At 45.1% G+C, this 18,500-nt stretch overlaps 1 protein-coding gene across 1 annotated transcript in view; it reads left to right on the top strand.

Annotated features, from left to right (window-relative positions):
- Positions 1–18,500, top strand: part of LOC119374087 (sodium/hydrogen exchanger 10-like) — a 122,981-nt gene that overhangs the window by 101,334 nt on the left and 3,147 nt on the right. Inside the window, 14 exon segments of the mRNA XM_049410898.1 lie at positions 661–942; positions 1,613–1,789; positions 1,791–1,817; positions 3,819–4,004; positions 4,871–4,996; positions 4,998–5,036; positions 5,628–5,753; positions 9,351–9,449; positions 10,883–11,200; positions 12,835–13,032; positions 13,838–14,038; positions 14,671–14,838; positions 16,546–16,614; positions 16,616–16,705. Coding sequence (XP_049266855.1) covers positions 661–942; positions 1,613–1,789; positions 1,791–1,817; positions 3,819–4,004; positions 4,871–4,996; positions 4,998–5,036; positions 5,628–5,753; positions 9,351–9,449; positions 10,883–11,200; positions 12,835–13,032; positions 13,838–14,038; positions 14,671–14,838; positions 16,546–16,614; positions 16,616–16,705 — 2,106 coding nt within the window.

Genomic DNA, 18,500 nt, shown 5'->3' with positions numbered 1-18,500 from the left:
ACAATCACCAAAATCTGTAACTCACGGAAGCTTCGCTTAAAATCATTATAAATAAAAATTGGCCACGTATCTGCGTGCTTTGCCGCAAATGTCGTCGAAAGACGACAGTCTTCTGCCGGCCGTTTCTGCGCCGTTTCAGCGCAGCCTAAGAAATACTAGCATTTTCAGCGCAGCCTAAGAAACACTAAAGTCTTTAGAATTACGTATATATGTATTTTCTAGTAAAGGAACGCACCACCTAATACTTACGTATTGATATTGTGCCCCAGATATGCGTAATATTTGCTTTTTGATCGACAATGTTCACAAGTATGAACGCAGCTACCAGTTCAAGATGGCTGGGCGTTCAGCAAGTGCCAGGGGCGTAGCCAGAAATTTTTTTCTGGGGGGGTCAACCATACTTTATGTATGTTCGTGCGTTCGTTTGTATGTGTGCGTGTATATATACGCATGCAAAATTGAAAAATTTCGGAGGGGGTTTGAACCCCCCAACCCCCCCCCCCCCCTTGGCTACGCCCCTGGCAAGTGCTTAAGCTTTGGCCGGTGGCTGAATCGTGTGACAGACAGACAGACCAAAATTTCTGCGTTCAAGTATCCCAAGAAAGACTATCTTAAAACGTATAAACACGGCCTCGGGGGGCCGCCATTTCGTTTCCGCAGCAAGACCACTTTGTGGAGCCCGTGACGGAGAAGCAGGTGTACACGGAGACGCGCTGGCGCGAGAAGATGCCGAGCGAGAAGTGGCGGCGTCCTTTCTTCGTGGCCACGCAGCACGCCACGTTCAACTTCGTGCTCACCCTCGTGCTCGCCGCCGACGTGGCCTGCACCATCGCCGAGCTCGTGCTGCGCGTCGGAAGCTGCGGGCAGTGCTTCGCCACCTGGGTGCTCCGATGGACCAACCTCGGCTTCGTCACCTTCTACTTCTTCGAACTCGTCTTCAAGGTGAGCTTCGCTTTAGCGGGAGTGCGAAGGCCGTGCAGCTCACATAGGGGGCGCGGCGGCGCACTAGGCCGGCGCCGTCGTTTTCTCATGGTTGTTTCTCCATAAAACTAACGCTGTTCATTTAGGAACAAACGTTTGGCTAAGGCACAAATCTTGGCGGACCCGCCACGGTGGTCTAGTGGCTATGGGGCTCGACTGCTGACCCGAAGGTCGAGGGATCGAATCCCGGCCGCGGCGGCCGCATTTTCGATGGAGGCGAAAATTATTGAGGCCCGTGTACTTAGATTTAGGTGCACGTTAAAGAACCCCAGGTGGTCGAAATTTCCGGAGCCCTCCACTAAGGCGTCCTTCATAATCATATCGTGGTTTTAGGACGTTAGACCCCAACAACTAATATTAAATCTTGGCGCCCTAAATTTCTGTCCTGTGCACAAAAAAAAAGATAAAAAAGAAAGAAATACGTTGACGATATCTAGCTTCTCTGCAGCAGCAATCGATGAAAGGGAAAGCCAGCTTTCAATTTATGACCACGTAGAGCTGTTTTTGTTTGTTTTTGTTTTTTTGCATGAATACGGCCCATGCACAGACACCTTTGTTAACCACCGTAGGGCACGTGTAGTACTCATGCGTGTGAGATTGACCACACTTTTTTTTTTTTTTTTCATCGCAGTTGCTGGGTCGCGGACTGCGAGCGCACTTCAAGAGCTACTGGAACATCGTGGACTTCGTCGTGCTGTGGGCCTCGGTCGCGTCGGCCGCCATCGAGCTGGAGATGGAGCTCGCCGGATCGTGGTACTCGCCGTACATCGTCGCCATCCGGCTGTGCCGTGTCGTCCGGCTACTCCACTTTCCATCGCCTGCTCCGCGTGTTCCTGGTCAGTGTCCCGTTCACCACATTTTTATAACAGGGAAGCTGTTCTTAGTCGGCCCTTCGCCGGCACCGGTGCAACGCTGGTCACGTGGCCTTGCGGTGTGGCGAGAGTGAGGCTCGGTAGAAAGGGGGGACGCTTGCGCTGTGCCGTGAGAGGCCTGGCGGAAAGGGGGACAAGGCAGTGCCTTGCCGGGAGGGGCGAGAGTGAAGCTTGGCGGAAAGGGGGGAACCAATGGGAGGTGCACCAAGAGGGGCGAGGATGAGGCTCGGTGGAAAGTGCGAACCAATGAGAGACGCGCCAAGAGGGGCGAGGTTTGAAGGCTCGGCGGAAAGTAGCGTCAGAACCGGCTGTTTGCGATAAGTAGGTCAGTGAGGGGCTCGGTGGAGTATAAAGGAAGGCTGTAGATTCTTCGAGAGTTCGCTCTTGCAGTATGGCAAGACTGCTCAAACTCCAAGGAAGAAGCCGCCCGACGTAGGCAATATAAAGGCAATAGCCTGAGAGGGGGCATCGGCTTCGCTGTTTCGACGGCTTTCACGGAGTGGAGCTCGCGGTATTCTTTCTTTAAGACTTGGCAGTAATGAAATTACAGGAACTAAAGTACTTTTTTCTGTAATGAGTAATGTAATGAATTAATTTCGTGGACTGGGAAATTAGTAATGTAATGAATTATATCCAGCGAGTAATTAAAAAATTACTCATTACTTCCACAATTACTTTTGACTAAAATACAGCATGTCTGCTTCCTTATGGCATAAAAAAATGGACCAAAAAAGGAAAGAAAAATAACAGGCAAGCTGATCCGAGTGCCAAAATCTCAAGCAGTGGCAAGCTGAACAAAGATCCGCAAATTTCAGTGCGTATGTACGTTAAATAAAGTGTACATGAGTTAGTGAATGAGTGATGAACTTTTCTTAAAGGAATTTCGAAGTAACTTCATAACTTTTCAACAGTAATAGTACTTGTAATGCCATTACTTTAGGCCGGCTTAATCTGTAATGTAATTTCACTCCATTAAATTTTTAGGAAAAGTAACCAGCAATGTAATGCAATTGCTTTCTGAAGTAATTTTGTTACCTCTACTTTTTATATCTTCGTGTCTCCATGGATTACGAATATGATTATGCTTTCCAGTAAATGTGTTGTTATAGCGGGCAATCTGAGAGTCAGCCTTGTGGCGGAGTATATTTCGCCCAGCAAGTAACCGCCCATTTACTGAAGAAAAGCGGAAAGCTATTCTAGTTTGTATATTAAATTACTTATTGCACGACCATGTGTACATCGAACCCGTGAACATCAAATCCGGCTATATCGAATTACTTGTCTATATCAAATAGTTACGATATCTCCTTGGAAATTCCATAGAGCATAACGTTGTACCACGCTTGTATCCAGAAACGTTATTTCCCTCTCCGCAGCTTACGAAATATGATATCGTACATCAAACGCTGCACCCCTGCAAGTAAGCTTCTCACGGTATCGAGAACACTGCTCGCGTCATTTGAAAGTAATCATATGCCGACAAAACGGCGCTGTTTAGGCATATTCATCAACCAAGACATTCAGTGGCGCTTTAGCAGTAACAAATGTATCAGCATTACCTTCAGTGCCTTGATAACCAACCCTAACGAGTGCTCGTAGTGCGCGAGTAAATGCACTTGGCTTCATACAAAATGAGCACATTTTTCCAGTGTACCTCATAATGCTAACGCATCAAAATGGACAAGGCGCATCTTAAAAACACGGCAGATTTGTCTTAGTGAGCTTTGCTGCAGGACAACTATGTACTGCAGTGAAGCGTGCTAATAGTAAAACAAACTTTCCTGCAGCAAAGCATAATACCTGTAGCCCGTATCACTTTCAGCGAACTGCCAACACAACGTACTATTTTGTGATCCCCTTCTGATTCGCCACACCTGGATTCAATTTGAACGCTAATAATACACATGAATGCACACTGTATTCCCAGGACTAACTTCATCTTTGCTTCTTACTCGTGTTTTGCAGCCAGTGGGAACAAAGGTAGCGGGCGTGGTGACGCATCGCGTGAACGAGCAGCTCACTGCTGGCTACGACATCGGCCGCGGCTTCATGATGGGTCAGTACGAGGTCAGCAAGTTCCTGGACCACATGGTGGACTACCAGCCGATCGCCGAGAAGCTTCGCAAGATTTGCGGGGACAGCAGGCTAGAGGTGAGCGGAAGGAATACTCGAGCAGAGAATGAGATGTTTGCTACAAAACCAATTCAATCAGGCAATGTCTTTCGTAACCTCTTTCGGTTGTTTGTTTGTAAAAATGTTACTTCTCTTATTTCGCTATACTTTTCACTAATAACGTTTGGGTCACTGTAGTTCAAAAATAGGTGTAAGCAATGACTTTAGAAATGCCCATGATTCAAGATGAGATTCTGGTGAGTTGGGCATCTTGCAGTCATAGGTAGGCAAGCAAGTAGGCAAGCACTATTGAGTCAACTCACTCAGACTCAGAATGACATGCGAGCCCGAGTCTGAGTGAGTCTGGCTGGGTAAACTTCCAGGCGACACTGAGTTCGAGTGAATCCAGTTGGCCTTAATTTTGGTGAGTATTGGTATGAGCGGGCTTGAGAGGATAGAATTTTGTGAGTCTGAGTGAAAGGTGAGTAAGCCCAAAGGAAAATTTTTTTTTCCTTTCTTCTAAAAAGACAGAGCGTGCAAACACGGACACAAGAAAGAAGTCAGCGGCGTTTGTGGTGTCCTGACTTCTTTCTTGTGTCCGTGTTTGCACGCCCTGTCTTTTTAGAATGAATACTTGCCAACTAGCTCAGCTCTCTGTTATTCTAAGCTTCCTTTCTTCACTACGCAAAGCATACGCATTGGTTGTTGAGAAACATTTTAGTTACTTTGTTATGTGACGATTCATTTTTGCCATGTTTTTCTCTAGGATCAACTGTGTGGTAAGTAGGTATGGTGAATAATTCCATACAGTACCACTTCAGCGGCAACTTGCATTATGCTTATCCACTGCAAAGCTACGGATACTTGCTCTCAGTACTGAGTGCATCATTGTGACGCCTGCACAGATTGTCCGTGAGCTGGCAGCCCTTCAGGAGAAGTATCCCAAGGTGGCTGTGGCGGTCAAGACTCGCCGAGCTGTGCGCCACGTCCTCAACACAACCCGCGATGAGCTGATTGAACTGAAAGAGGCCTGGCATGCTGGATGACGGTGTTTTCCATTCACTCATGGAGGTATGAAGCGTAAATGTTTGCTGGTGGTGGTGGTGTTCTTGTTCTTGTTCTTGTGGTGGTGGTGTTCTTGTTGTTTTCATCACTGTCATCATCGTCATCAACATTGTTGTCCTTGTCAAGTCTGAACATTTGGCATACCTCATAAAGGTATAAAAAATATTTGTTGTTGTAGTAATTGCCGTTGTTACTGTCTTGAAGGCTGCACAGTTAGCATTGAAAGGTTTTGAACAATGAGCTGTAAGAAAATGTTGAATTTTCAGACAGTTTGTGACTGTAGCGAGCAAAACCATGTTCATCTTTGTACAACTAGACCCTGTGGTCCGTAAACTTCAAACGCTGACTTTAGAGTCACAGTAAATAGTTTTAATTGCATCAAATTTACAGTGACTCAGTCACATACAAAGCTCTGGGCCTCAAGAATACAAAACTTGCATTGCATTTCGTGTTCATACGCACAAAATGCATTGAATCCACATCGTCTGTGATCAGTTACACAATGCATTGCACTGTATAACTTGGGAAAGTCAGTGCTGATTTCATATAGCTGCTGTATAGCAAAGCTGTGAAACATGCTATGTGGTTTTGACGCAGTCCATCGAAGAGAAGATGATGCGCCTACACTCTGCACCCACAAGCATTGTACCAGCACCTCCCACTGAGCTGCTCAGGAATGTCAACTGGATCAAGGGCAACGAGGAAATGTTCAACTTCTTCAAGGTCAGTGTGGTTAATGTCTTATCTGCCCCAAGGAAACGTGAAGTAACCTCGTTGTCGTTAGCCATCATCTTAGAGGTCCGCTTTTTGCCGACACAGACACAGCACTCACACCTGTTTCGCGCATTCTCACACTCACCAGGCTTACAGCATAATTACGCTGCATCAATTATTTTTTAGAATTGACAGAACACTGCCATTATTTTGGGTCTCAGTGACAAAGCAGTGCGACTGTAACACAAACATGGTGTGGTCAGTGTTTAGAGCGAGCTTTCAAACAGCAGAGTGGCCTTGCAGATGCTTTATGCCATTGTGTGAGTGCATCTGCTGAAAAAGCAAAACTGATAACAAGAAAATCGACCTTTTAAAAGCCCAATATGTATAGGATGGGAGCAACCATCACTCAAAAGTGAGAAGGTGATAACCTAGCAAATAAGTGCATTTTTACTTCACTCACATGTTAACAGAAGTGCAATATCTCATGAAGACTTAATCGTGGGTCACATGAGGTGGTAGCGAAAAGCTTCCAGACTTGGCATTATAATGTACCACAGCATGCTAAGAAAGCTCATTTCAGTCTTCATCTCATGACACCTCTAGTGTGACTGTGTACAAGATAAGATCAGTTGACTTAAAGGGACACTAAAGGCAAAAAAAACCGCCAGATCCCACACATTGTGGGAATCGATGTAATGCGAAGCAGCCAGCAAAGAGCTGCATACATCGTCTTGTATGTCGTTTAGCAAAATGCGTGTCATGGTTTTCATGTTACCTCCTATTATTTATGTTCGTCACACAGTAAATTCACGCAATACCAACTTCGGGGTAGATCAAGCTAGCGAAACGGCCGCCAGCGCACCATGAGCCTGGCACGTAAGTCATCCTGTACATGACATATGTGTCATGACTTTCATGTTAACTCGTGTAATTTATGTTCGTCACACAGTCACCTCGCAAGATACCACTTTCGGTGTATATCGAGCTAGCGAAACGGCCGCCAGCGCACCATGAGCGTGGCACGTGTCATGATGTACATGGCATGCGTGTGATGATTTTCATGTTAACTCGTCTTATTTATGTTCGTCACACTGTCACGTCGCAACATACCAATTTTGGTGTATATCAAGCTAGCGAAACGGCCGCCAGCGCCCCATGAGCGTGGCACATAAGTCATGCTGTACATGACATGCGTGTCATGATTTTCGTGTTAATTCGTGGTTTTTATGTTCGTCACACAGTCACGTCGCGCCCTACCAATTTCGGGGTAGATCAAGCTAGCGAAACGGCCGCCAACGCCCCATGAGCGTGGCACGTAAGTCATGCTGTACATGACATGCGTGTCATGATTTTGGTGTTAACTCGTGTTATTTATGTTCGTCACACAGTCACGTCACGAAATACCAATTTCGGAGTAGATCAAGCTAGCGAAACGGCCGCCAGCGCCCCATGAGCGTGGCACATAAGTCATGCTGTACATGACATGCGTGTCATGATATTCATGTTAACTCGTGTTATTTATGTTCGTTACACAGTCACGTCGCAAGATACCAATTTTGGTGTATATCAAGCTAGCGAAACGGCCGCCAGCGCACCATGAGCGTGGCACATAAGTCATGCTGTACATGACATGCGTGTCATGATTTTCGTGTTAACTCGTGGTTTTTATGTTCGTCACACAGTCACGTCGCGCCCTACCAATTTCGGGGTAGATCAAGCTAGCGAAACGGCCGCCAGCGCCCCATGAGCGTGGCACGTAAGTCATGCTGTACATGACATGCGTGTCATGATTTTCGTGTTAACTCGTGTTATTTATGTTCGTCACACAGTCACGTCACGAAATACCAATTTCGGAGTAGATCAAGCTAGCGAAACGGCCGCCAGCGCCCCATGAGCGTGGCACGTAAGTCATGCTGTACATGACATGCGTGTCATGATATTCATGTTAACTCGTGTTATTTATGCTCGTCAAACAGTCACGTCGCAAGATCCCAATTTTGGTGTATATCAAACTGGCGAAACGGCCGCCAGCGCACCATGAGCGTGGCATGTAAATCATGCTCTACATGACATGCGTGTTGTGATTTTCATGTTATGACTTGTCATTTATGTTCGTCATACAGTCATGTTACGCCATACCAACTTTGGTGTACATTCGATTAACCAAGCGATCAGGAGAGCACAAAGTCGTAGGCGGCTAGATAGATAGATGGATAGACAGACAGACAGACAGACAGACAGACAGACAGACAGACAGACAGACAGACAGATAGATAGATAGATAGATAGATAGATAGATAGATAGATAGATAGATAGATAGATAGATAGATAGATAGATAGATAGATAGATAGATAGATAGATAGATACGCTCAAAGTCGTAGAAGTTCGCTAAGAAATGCTTCGCATTTAATAACAATTTATGTCAGAGTGAAAGCTCAATGTATGACAACTTCTAAAACGGCAATATTATCAACAGCAGTGCCCTACTTGCCGAGAAATTAAGCTAAATGTATCACACGATGAGCGCCACGAGTGAGACATTTTCGAAGTGATAACAATGATGTATGAGAGTCTGCCTACAATAAATCACTAGTAATCAAACTAGCAGCAATAAAAAAAGAACCTTCCGTGCATCAAAAGACGTAATAAAATGCTGTTTGTTCGTTTCCGTTTGATTCATGGAAAAAAGAACCTCTGTGGCGTTGCCATGGGGAACGGCGTGCGTGGTTCAAAGGTTCCGTTTTCGCCGAAATGCGCTTCGCCCGGCGCCCTGCTTCGCTCACGCGGTTGCGTCTCAGTGGCAGTTTCGGGATCGCGTACTGCCGCGTGTGTTTTGCGCGCTCGTGAAAGTCGCTCTGACAGAAAGTTCGACAAAATGCTGCATGCAACGACGCCGGCACTACGAGCCCACAGCAGCATACCGCGTTCATCGGGGCTCAAGTCGCTGTATTGGAGCCCAGCGTCGCGAGCCCATGTCTCGTTGTCAAGTTCTCCGTTCACATCCATTGCGGCGATTTCGGCAAGCTTCGATGGCTTCGATGGCAGTTGTTGCTGCTGTGGGTCCCGCTACTTTCGCTCTGCTGCTACTAGTGTCGGCGGCCGCTATAGTGAACTAGATAGTTCTAGTTCACTATAGCGGCCGCGCAGTAAAGGCGGGCAACGTTGGGCACGGCAGCAGTGACGTATGAAAGTCGGATTTCAGGCGGGTGATTTGAAGTGCGCTAACGCGATGCGGACCACTAAAACGTGATTTTATTTCAAAATAAGCACTTCCTTGTCATAAGAGTAGCACTACGAGGTTTCTGGACCGCGATTTCAACAATCAACGTCGACTTAATATTTGACTTTAGTGTCCCTTTAGGAGTATGATTACTTAAGTCCACAAGGGGTGCTACAGTTTCAATGTGCATCAGAACATGTGGCAGAAACTGTGCATAGAGGAACTCATAGTATTTCACACATTATGTTGTCTATTATTTCTTTGCACAGAATGTAGCCCATGCACATACGTTTTAAAACTATACATGCTTTGTGACTCATTGCCTAGTGTTCCCTGCCTCACCTAACCATTTTCATTCAACATAATGTCTGGTGTCTGCAGGAGAAAGCAACACTGCAGACCTTCCCGTCTGGATGGAGCCTAGGCAAAGAGGGTGATGAGCCAAGTGGAATCTACGTCATTGTTTGTGGTGTCGTCAAGGTAATCGAGGCATTCAGTCAATTTTGCCTACACTTCCCTAACATGCATACATAAATTGACTGCTAAGTTTCAAGTGATGTGCACCTGTTAAATTAGGCTTGATGAGAACACTGAGCACTTTTGTAGCTTGCTTCTTGTTTTCACAAGTGTAATCATTCCATCCCATGGGTGTTTGCTTTTGAACATACATTACATGATTGTTCATTTATTCACTTGTTTTTATTTCCTTATCTTTTGTATAAACCTTAAGTTCTTCTTTTATGAAAGAACAGTTGTGAAGTGGCGTAATGCTTCATATGGAACATGCTTCTTAAATTAATATTTTGTGCACTTTAAGAAAACGGTGGAATTATTTCTACTGCAAGGCAAGCCAAGCTTACACTGAATGGTAAGCTGCTTCCATTGCTCGAACCAGGAAGTTAGTGCATACAACCACTGCAGTGAGTGGTCGTAACCGCAGTGGTGTGCCCCCTAATTTCCTTCTCTCTGCTGCCATGCATATGCTACTTAAATCGAAAATGCACCCTTGAAAATTGTCCCAAAATTTTATCCTTTAACACAACAGCCAACTTCACAGTGACCATGATGAGATCCAGCACATATCATTAGGTCATCCACTTGAGATACCAATACTGTTGGGATGTTCTTGATTCGTGCAGTCGACGTCCCTTAATTGCATGCACGCTTTCCACGGCCTGCAGACACACCTTGCATGTGCATGAGGGGCATTGTAGGACATGATGGGTGCATCACATAGTGGAGTTCTGCTATGAATATGATTAGTCATAGCACAGTGTCTGCTATGACTAATCATATTCACAGCACATGCTGTTTCAAAGAACGCTGTGTCAAAGGGCATGACACAGAATAGATCACACACATTTCATACACACGGTTGCAAGCATGCAAAACTACAGCACTTCTTATTCTTCAAAGTTATCCGTGGGCCAAAAAGAATGTCTGGATGCAATGTTCTGTGGGTATTGAGCTTGCTGCTGTCTCGTCCGTAGTCAAAGTAATGCAGAAGGAGTCCTCACAAACGAAAGGAACAACAACTTATTTAACACCGACTGAGCCATTCACTCACGCCTGAAGGGCCGTGACAGCGTCAGCCGTAACCAACATGGGAACATGATGCAAGACAGCAGAGTTCTGGGCAGAGCAGCAACAATCACACATGCAGGCGCGGCAGCGTTCCAGCACGCAGGGTAGCCAAAATCAAGGTCTATCTCCAGATAGCCAGCGCGCGTAGCTCCCACAGTTCCTTGGGTGTTGTCCTTGGAGGATATACAATATAAGATGTCCAGTGGACGTCTTATTTGTCCGTGATGTGGTCTGCACATATTGGGACATCATATGGATGTCCCACGGATGATATGCTTTCAAAGGTTCCATCAGTCCAACTACAATTCTGTTTGCTCGTGCCCTCACAGGTGGAAGGCACAGTGACCGAGAGCGACGGTGGCAGCCTGCCCAACACGGACTCGTACCACTGGTTTGTGAGCGAGGGTCATCTCCAGGACCTGCTGACCGTGGGGGCCATCCTGGGCGAGCTGGGAGTGCTGACGCGCAAGCCCCGGCAGACGCGGGCCACCTGTGACACGGATGTTCGGGCCTTCCACCTGAGCCAGGCAGTGATGCTCGAGGCGTTGACGCGCTTCAACAGGCTTCCATCACTGGAGTACCGACTGTGGCGAAGCTGTGCGCTCAAGGTGGCTCGCAGTATTCTCAGCTTGGAGCCCAAGTACGAGGTGAGACGCAGATGGCAGCTCACAAAATGAGAACAAGACTGCATGAAACTTACGTTGTTGCTGACATAAGTGTTTGTTATGGTTGTTGTGTACCATCAAGCCACTGTCAACTCCAGGTGACACCACTAGTGCATATATATCAAAAGATTTTTCCATGGTGCCATTATTTTGCAGGTATGGTTTGCTTAAGGCGTATCAGGTCCAGCATTTTTTTTTTGTTACAACATATTAAATCTAATCAATTATACACTCAAAACAATCCTGTGTCTGACACGTACAACTTTCGTAAACAAAAAAATCCTCCAGGTCCCGAAAACGCGTACCAACTATGGCAAACAAAAATTAAATTTTCAAGTAAATGTAACTCTTATTACAGTATCGATAAATGTTAATTTTGATGCGCCTTTGAAGGTACTTAAAAAGAAGAAACTAAACAATATTTAATTAATTGCTATTTGTGTTTTGCATAACATCATTTCTGACACGTTCAAGTGCACCTGGTTGTATTTATATTGTTATACTGTCTCTTTTTTTTTATATCAGATTGTACAGAGGAGCCGAGGCTTTTGCCAGGCATTTCAGCCTTTAGCCCCAACTTGCTCTTTTGCAAAAGAAAGGAAAATAAAACGTCACTTCACCTCATTTATACAACTTACAACTCAACTTAATAAAGAGCATTGTGTTTCAGCCTCAATTAAGTGAGACTTGAAATTATTCAGGCATGATAAAAAGATGCAGGTAAGGTCAGTGGACATGCACAGAAGGATAAATAAACAGGACGGTCTAGTTGACAAAGCATTATTAGAAAACTCAGGAGTGCAAGAAGGACGCAAGACAAAGAATAAAGGAACACACACCTCCAGCACTCAACAACAGATCAGTTGCGAGCTGAGCACAAGTGGGGTGTGTGTAAAACACTTTTTACAGAGCATATAAACCACCTTTTACATCCACTTTAAGGGTCTTTACAGCGCATGCGTGTGCTGCAAACACCTCCAACCTTACTAACTCGCCCAAGCTTCAGAGTGAAGCTTGGGCGAGTTAGTAAGCCCAACCTTACTAACTCGCCCAAGCTTCAGAGCCGTGCGGTTTGTATTCGGAAATTATTGAAGAAATTTCAGTGTAACTAACACAAAAAAAAAATCGAGTGTGACACGCTGCAAACATGACGTTTAATTCATAAACTGCAATTGTTATCTATGATATCCATGATATCTATACCATTCAAGAACAGGGACTGATCGCACAAAGTGTTTGCAGGAGCCCGATTGCGTGTCTACTAGAGTAGAGATCACGAACTAAAAGTGAAAGAAACATTATGTAAAACTAACATGTTTAGTAAGTAATCATTCCCGATTTCAATCAGTCTGTAATCGGTTACCAAGTGATATTGTGAATATAACTTCAAATGCTATGTTTGTTCAGTCGCTCCACGATATATTAGCATCAGCATGAAGATGTGGTGTTTTATTCTGCGTAACCTGTAATATGTTTTTCTTTTTACAGTATAATTCTCCCCACTATAATGCCTATGAAGGTGCTGTGGGTACTTCGGTAGATAGATAAATAAACTTCAACTCTCGCACACTTTTACATGTTCATCAAATGACCTCGTGTGTTGTTTTTCCATGCAGAACTGGTCTCAGAACAAACTGATGATGCACCTGGACCACGCATTCCTGCCCGACTTGAGCGCCGTCAACAGCTACCTGGTGCGACCCTCCATGACGGATGTCATCCTGGTCCAGGGTGTGGCCACCGACGTCAACAACTCGGACGAATTCCTCGGCCCCGTCTGCATTCCAAGCACCGTCTACTCCATCACTCTCAGGGTAAGCCAGTCACGACGAGTCCCATGGCATCGGCCACTTCCATGTGGCTCAGTGGTGCAATTATCCCGCTAATAAATGGCTCGAACTTGTTTGCGATACTAGTAATACCCACAGAAGTGTTGTTTTCATTAATGCTACAATGATCAGCCATCATATCATGCTGCCCATGTCACAATGGACTTGGTAAACGCTTTACTCGAGGCTGTGCTGGTCACCATGCCCGTCTGTCCTTCCCCTGCATCGGTCTTGCCAAGAATTATGAGAACGGCAGTGTCCCATGACAGCAGCCTTCCCATCTTATGTACAATGCCGTGACATAAATTATTTTCTACAGACGCTACGGCTAATCTGACTGAACACATGCATAATGACTCAGATGCATGGGCATGTGCACAGGCGGGGCAGAGGGGGGAGGGGCTGCCATCCCATCCCACTTAGGATGATGAGCATATACGTATTCTGTCATTGTTAGCAGTCACTGCAAAAACGTTATATTTCTTCAGTTTACCTTCTTGGGGCTCCTTGTGCCAACTTCCATGCCTTAATCTTGATTAAACAAGGTGCTGCGCAAAAGAAACATGGACAAGAAGAGAACGAGGACGGATGCAGTTTCTTTTGCACATCACCTTGTTTAATGATGTAAGACCGCCTCGCCCAGCAACATGCATTATTTCACTTTAATTTTGACTTCCTAAACACCTAGCATATGGCAAAACACATACGAAGTAACAGGATAGCTGTGCAAGCTTTTAGTGTTTCTCCTTATCCTTTGGCGCACATTTTGCATTTATTTGGGCTGGTGCAGAAAAACGTCTACAACGACCGCACCATCCTAGTGATTGTGGGAGACGAGAACTTCATGCCAGACGCCAGCCTGGACTGGTCCGGCACCGGTCAGCAGCGACGGGCCAGCGTCATGAACAACTTTGGTCTGTGCCTTCTCCACGATGTGCGCCGGAGACAATCCGTCATGATGGACAGAGGCGACGAGGATGAAACCCGAGTGGTGAGTGTGCAGTGGTTTTCTCATTATCATGGTTTATAGTTGTCATAGCCATGCGCTTGTTAAATCTTCTACGTACGTCAGTGCGTACAGACACTGAAAATAGCCCCCGTCTCTACAGTAGCTTGCTTCTCTGGTGTAGAGGTGTGCAAGTGACAGTAAAGTTCTTCCATTCGGTTTCTTTCTCCTGGTACAAACGATGCAAGTAATGGTACCAAGCGTATTACGAAAGAATGCGTACCAAAAAAATGCAATCTTGGTGCCGAATTTCAGCTAAGGCAACGCAGCAAAATCTCTTTTTAAAAGCTGCCATGTGGAGGCTGTGGGTTCAGATCCCATTGACAAGTTGCTTGTTCATCCGCTTTCATTTTTCTTGGTCTCAAAGTCGCCACATTTTGACAAATAACGTCTTCTAACGCTTTCCTTGGCTTCATTGTTTGTTGCTTTCATACGGTAACAGGAACGAGCCCCTTGATTGATTCCCCTTCTTTTCATTTATATGATATGAACATTGTCACAACAGACCGAGTAATGTTTTTCGATGAATATTTCATAATGCATAATGCGTCTGCATCAGTGCAAAATGTAAATCCACAACTTTTTCCTCCTTCTTCTGCCCCATTTCCATCGCTCAGCGGTCGTGGTCGGACAACTTCCGGCGACGGTTCATGTCGAACGCGGACCCTTCCCAGCTGGCCCTCGGCAAGCGGCGCCTCTCCATGTTCAGCGCCGGCGACAAGGTGGGCCTTGACAACCCGTCCTTCGTCACCGACAAGAACGAGCACCAGAATGAGGACAAGCCCGTGAGTTTTACTGCGCTTCTCGCAACGCCAGTGGGCACCCGCATACTGTGTGCAGACCAGTTAAAGAGAACAGGACAACATGCAGCTCTCGCTTTGCAAGCATTGTTAGTTCTGTTCGAGGCTGTGTAAGAGCACTGCTGCGTGACGCTGTCTAAGAGCACGCCATCTGGCGCTGCAAATGCTGCCAAGCTCGTAGTATTGCAATTTAACAGGATATACCTAGTAAGCTTGTCAGGGGAATGCTGCTTACTGCGTACAGTGCAGTACGCTTCTAAAGGGAGCATGTGAGGAATTCGCAAGTCATCTTCTGCGGAGCAAGGGGCTTCCACAAGCAAAAAGGGCGATTGTGCCCATTACTGCAGGATGGGAAAGGGTAAGAGAGAAGGAAACAAGCTATGTCGATCAACAGAAGAAAATGCAAGTACAAAAATTAGGGGCGTGCGAATATTCGAAAGTTTCGAATATTCGTCGAATATTACATTCGAAATATTCGTATTCGATACGAAAATCGTGTATTCGAAAAGTTTCGAATTTGAATAACCTCGAATATTCGAAAAATTCGAAAATGTGATTCGATTAACATGCATAAAATAACTCATCTTCCACATTTCTGCTGCGTTCGTATCGCTAAAAACGTTGCCGAGAGGAGCGATAAACATCGTAAGTACACGGAGGCACGATATCTGCCTGCGACGAGCGCCCCAATACGTATGATTTATTGCTGGTGCATCTCCGACGTGCAGCGCTGTTGGCGATCATGTAACCATACAATTTCAATATTATGCGGCCGTAACGTGCCGCACTACCACTCGTTCACTGTGCGGGACCACTTCTGAAGAAAGACAGTGACCGATGTGATTGGTGGCGGTCTGTAGGCACCTTCAGATACCCCAGTCTGGCAAAGCTTTGCCCCATGTACCTCCCTATAGCAGCCACTTCTGTTAAAAGCAAGCGTGCCTTTTCAGTGGCAGGGGGGGGTATCTCTGTTAGAAGGGAGCGCCGGCTGCCTGATCATGTGGAGCAACTCATATTCCTTCATGATAACATCTAGTCACAACTTTCATTGTGCCGTGATATTTGCTTGTGTTGTGATGTGCATTGTGCTAGCCTGGACATTGTGTTCTGGAGATAGCAGTGCATGTTGTGTTGCCAGTCAGGCTGTTGATGTTTTTTTTTTTTTCAAATAGCTACATGTTAAATAAAATATTGTTACTGTGGAGGCATTTTTCCTTTGATATTCGATATTTGATTCGATATTCGAAGGTGGATATTTGTATTCGATTCGTATTCGAAAAATTTGATATTCGCACACCCCTAACAAAAATACTTCACGTTACAGCACTTAAAAAGACGCGCCTCCAGTCCAGTCGCTCGTATAAAGCTCACAGCTGCCTTTATAGTCACAAATGTGCTGTCTGCTTTAAAGTGAGGAACCATAAAGCATTATCACATAGTGGTCTGCTGTCATGACTGTCATGTTATGACTGACCAGCCCACGTGTTAGTAACTCTCGGTTGGCATATAGCTAACACTGTCAATTCATTTCGAAAACTATTTTAATGAACAATGGTCGAAAACAGAGAAACGATGGCGCTTGTTTTTGTCCGTGATGTGCTAAAAGAGTTTCCAAGATGCAATTCAACCGACTAGCCCAGTTGCCCGTTTTACCGTCAATGTATTTTGAAATGTGGCGATGTCTTTGCGCAGAAATCCTGGTCCGACAAATTCCGGGTGCGCTTCGGTCCGACCGAACCAGCATCGGGGCAACGCCAATGTGGGCAACGCACATGACCGTAACAACCGGCGCATGTCCATGTTCTGCCGCATGGAGAGGATCGACAGCTACGGCAACGTGAATGACCTGCAGGTTTGTAACACACCTTTACCGTGTTGCATATTAGTTACATGTATAATTCGTATAACACGTTTCCTTACGAGTGACTGTTCCCTATCGATATCGCAGTAGCGTAACTTTTACGACACAGAGTAATGTCGCAATCAAATCACATCCTCTGTCATGTTCTTTCATTTTATCTTTTTGTAAAGTTAGGCGTGAATTACAGAGTGGCACGCCGCCTTAAAGGGGCCCTGCAACACTTTTTCAGCATGGTCAGAAAATGCTTATGGCTAGTCGAGGCTCCAGAGGACATGCAAGCCAAGCATTATAGCGCAGCACGCCGCCTGGGATTTACAATAAATTCTCAAAGGCAGCTAAAAATCGCTTCTTCTTCTCTCGACAAATGATGCTATTTACTCAAAATCACTGCGTCATTGACTCAAGTTTCACGTCATCGGCTGATTTGAACATGGCGCGCTCGGTAGTTACCGCGGCCACCGCTGGAGGCCGCCACATGCCCGCGTGCGATTGCTGTCGCACTTAAAGTACGCCGCACGTTCAAAGAGAAAAAAGAGTGCTCAAGGTCACAAGGTGCACGTGACTTACCTTCTTCCCCCGTGCCATCCCTCCCTGCTTATAACTTCCAGCGCTTTCGTCAGGACGAGAGAAGAGATAAAGCAATTACAGCGTGTGACGAGTCTTTGTAACTCTGCTCGTACTGGACAGATTTTAAACATTTTTGGTGGTGGTGGATTCATGAGGCAATAAGCTCCCTCAGTGAAGCCATTCCATGGCTACTTGGAAAAGTGTTGCAGGACACCTTTAAGCAAGTTTTATTCAATTATGTGCGTAGATTATACAGTTCTTAAATACAATCAAATACTTTGGCAATGAGGCACACGAAAAATTAAAATCCAGTTTGAAATAAAGCTCAAAACTGAAATACAATAAACGTGTTGTTGAAATGTATTTATAAAGCAATAACGTGATGTTCAATTTGACAGCAGATCGACTGACATTTGAACTTTCTTTCTCTGCAGTTGCATTTCAGAGCTGAAACAGCTAGATATAGATTCAAGTTTGTTGTTTTCGTAGTGGGATATGCAAATATACAGGGCTGGTTATATAGACTACCTTTGACAGTTGATTGACTTTTATAGCTGTAAAACTGTAAAACTACATGCCTAGTATGCCTGAACTATAGGCTCACACTAAACGAAACTTTTATCCTTTCTGCGATACACACACAAGCATGCCAGTTACAAGCGAATAGCACCTCATTAGATCAGTGCTACCATTAATGGTCACAGTAATAAAAATTCCAAAGTACAAATTCTTTATTAAATTTGTTAATTACACGAGTGGCACTGAAATTTTACAGAAGCCGAAGGGCCCGACTTTGGCTTAAATCTAGCTAAATTACAATTGCAAATTAATGAAAATCAGAAGTTGTCTACCTTTGCCTTTGGCCAGAGTTAAAGGTCAGAAATGAAATTCAACTTGACTAATACAACTAACTAGTTTAGCAGTGGGCTTCCCAAACTATTCACAAATTTAATGCTCCTACCAATGTCTAATGTCATTATAATGAACCTAACTATACGTAGAATATAATGTAGTCAATTCTACATCCCTAACAAACGCATACATGTTGCACCATAACAGCAACAAGACAAATTGTTTTTGTTTAGTTCGTTATATGTATCTAATAATCTCTTACATCAGACAATTTGGTGTATTGAGATTTGACACATAATTGCATAAAGACACACTGTGATAATCCTCGCCCGTTATGCAGAATGACCCGGCCACCAAGACACCCGAG

Source organism: Rhipicephalus sanguineus, chromosome 11 (genome assembly GCF_013339695.2).
Source record: "Rhipicephalus sanguineus isolate Rsan-2018 chromosome 11, BIME_Rsan_1.4, whole genome shotgun sequence".
NCBI classification, from domain to species: domain Eukaryota; kingdom Metazoa; phylum Arthropoda; class Arachnida; order Ixodida; family Ixodidae; genus Rhipicephalus; species Rhipicephalus sanguineus.
This window is presented reverse-complemented; position numbering and strand designations above follow the sequence as displayed.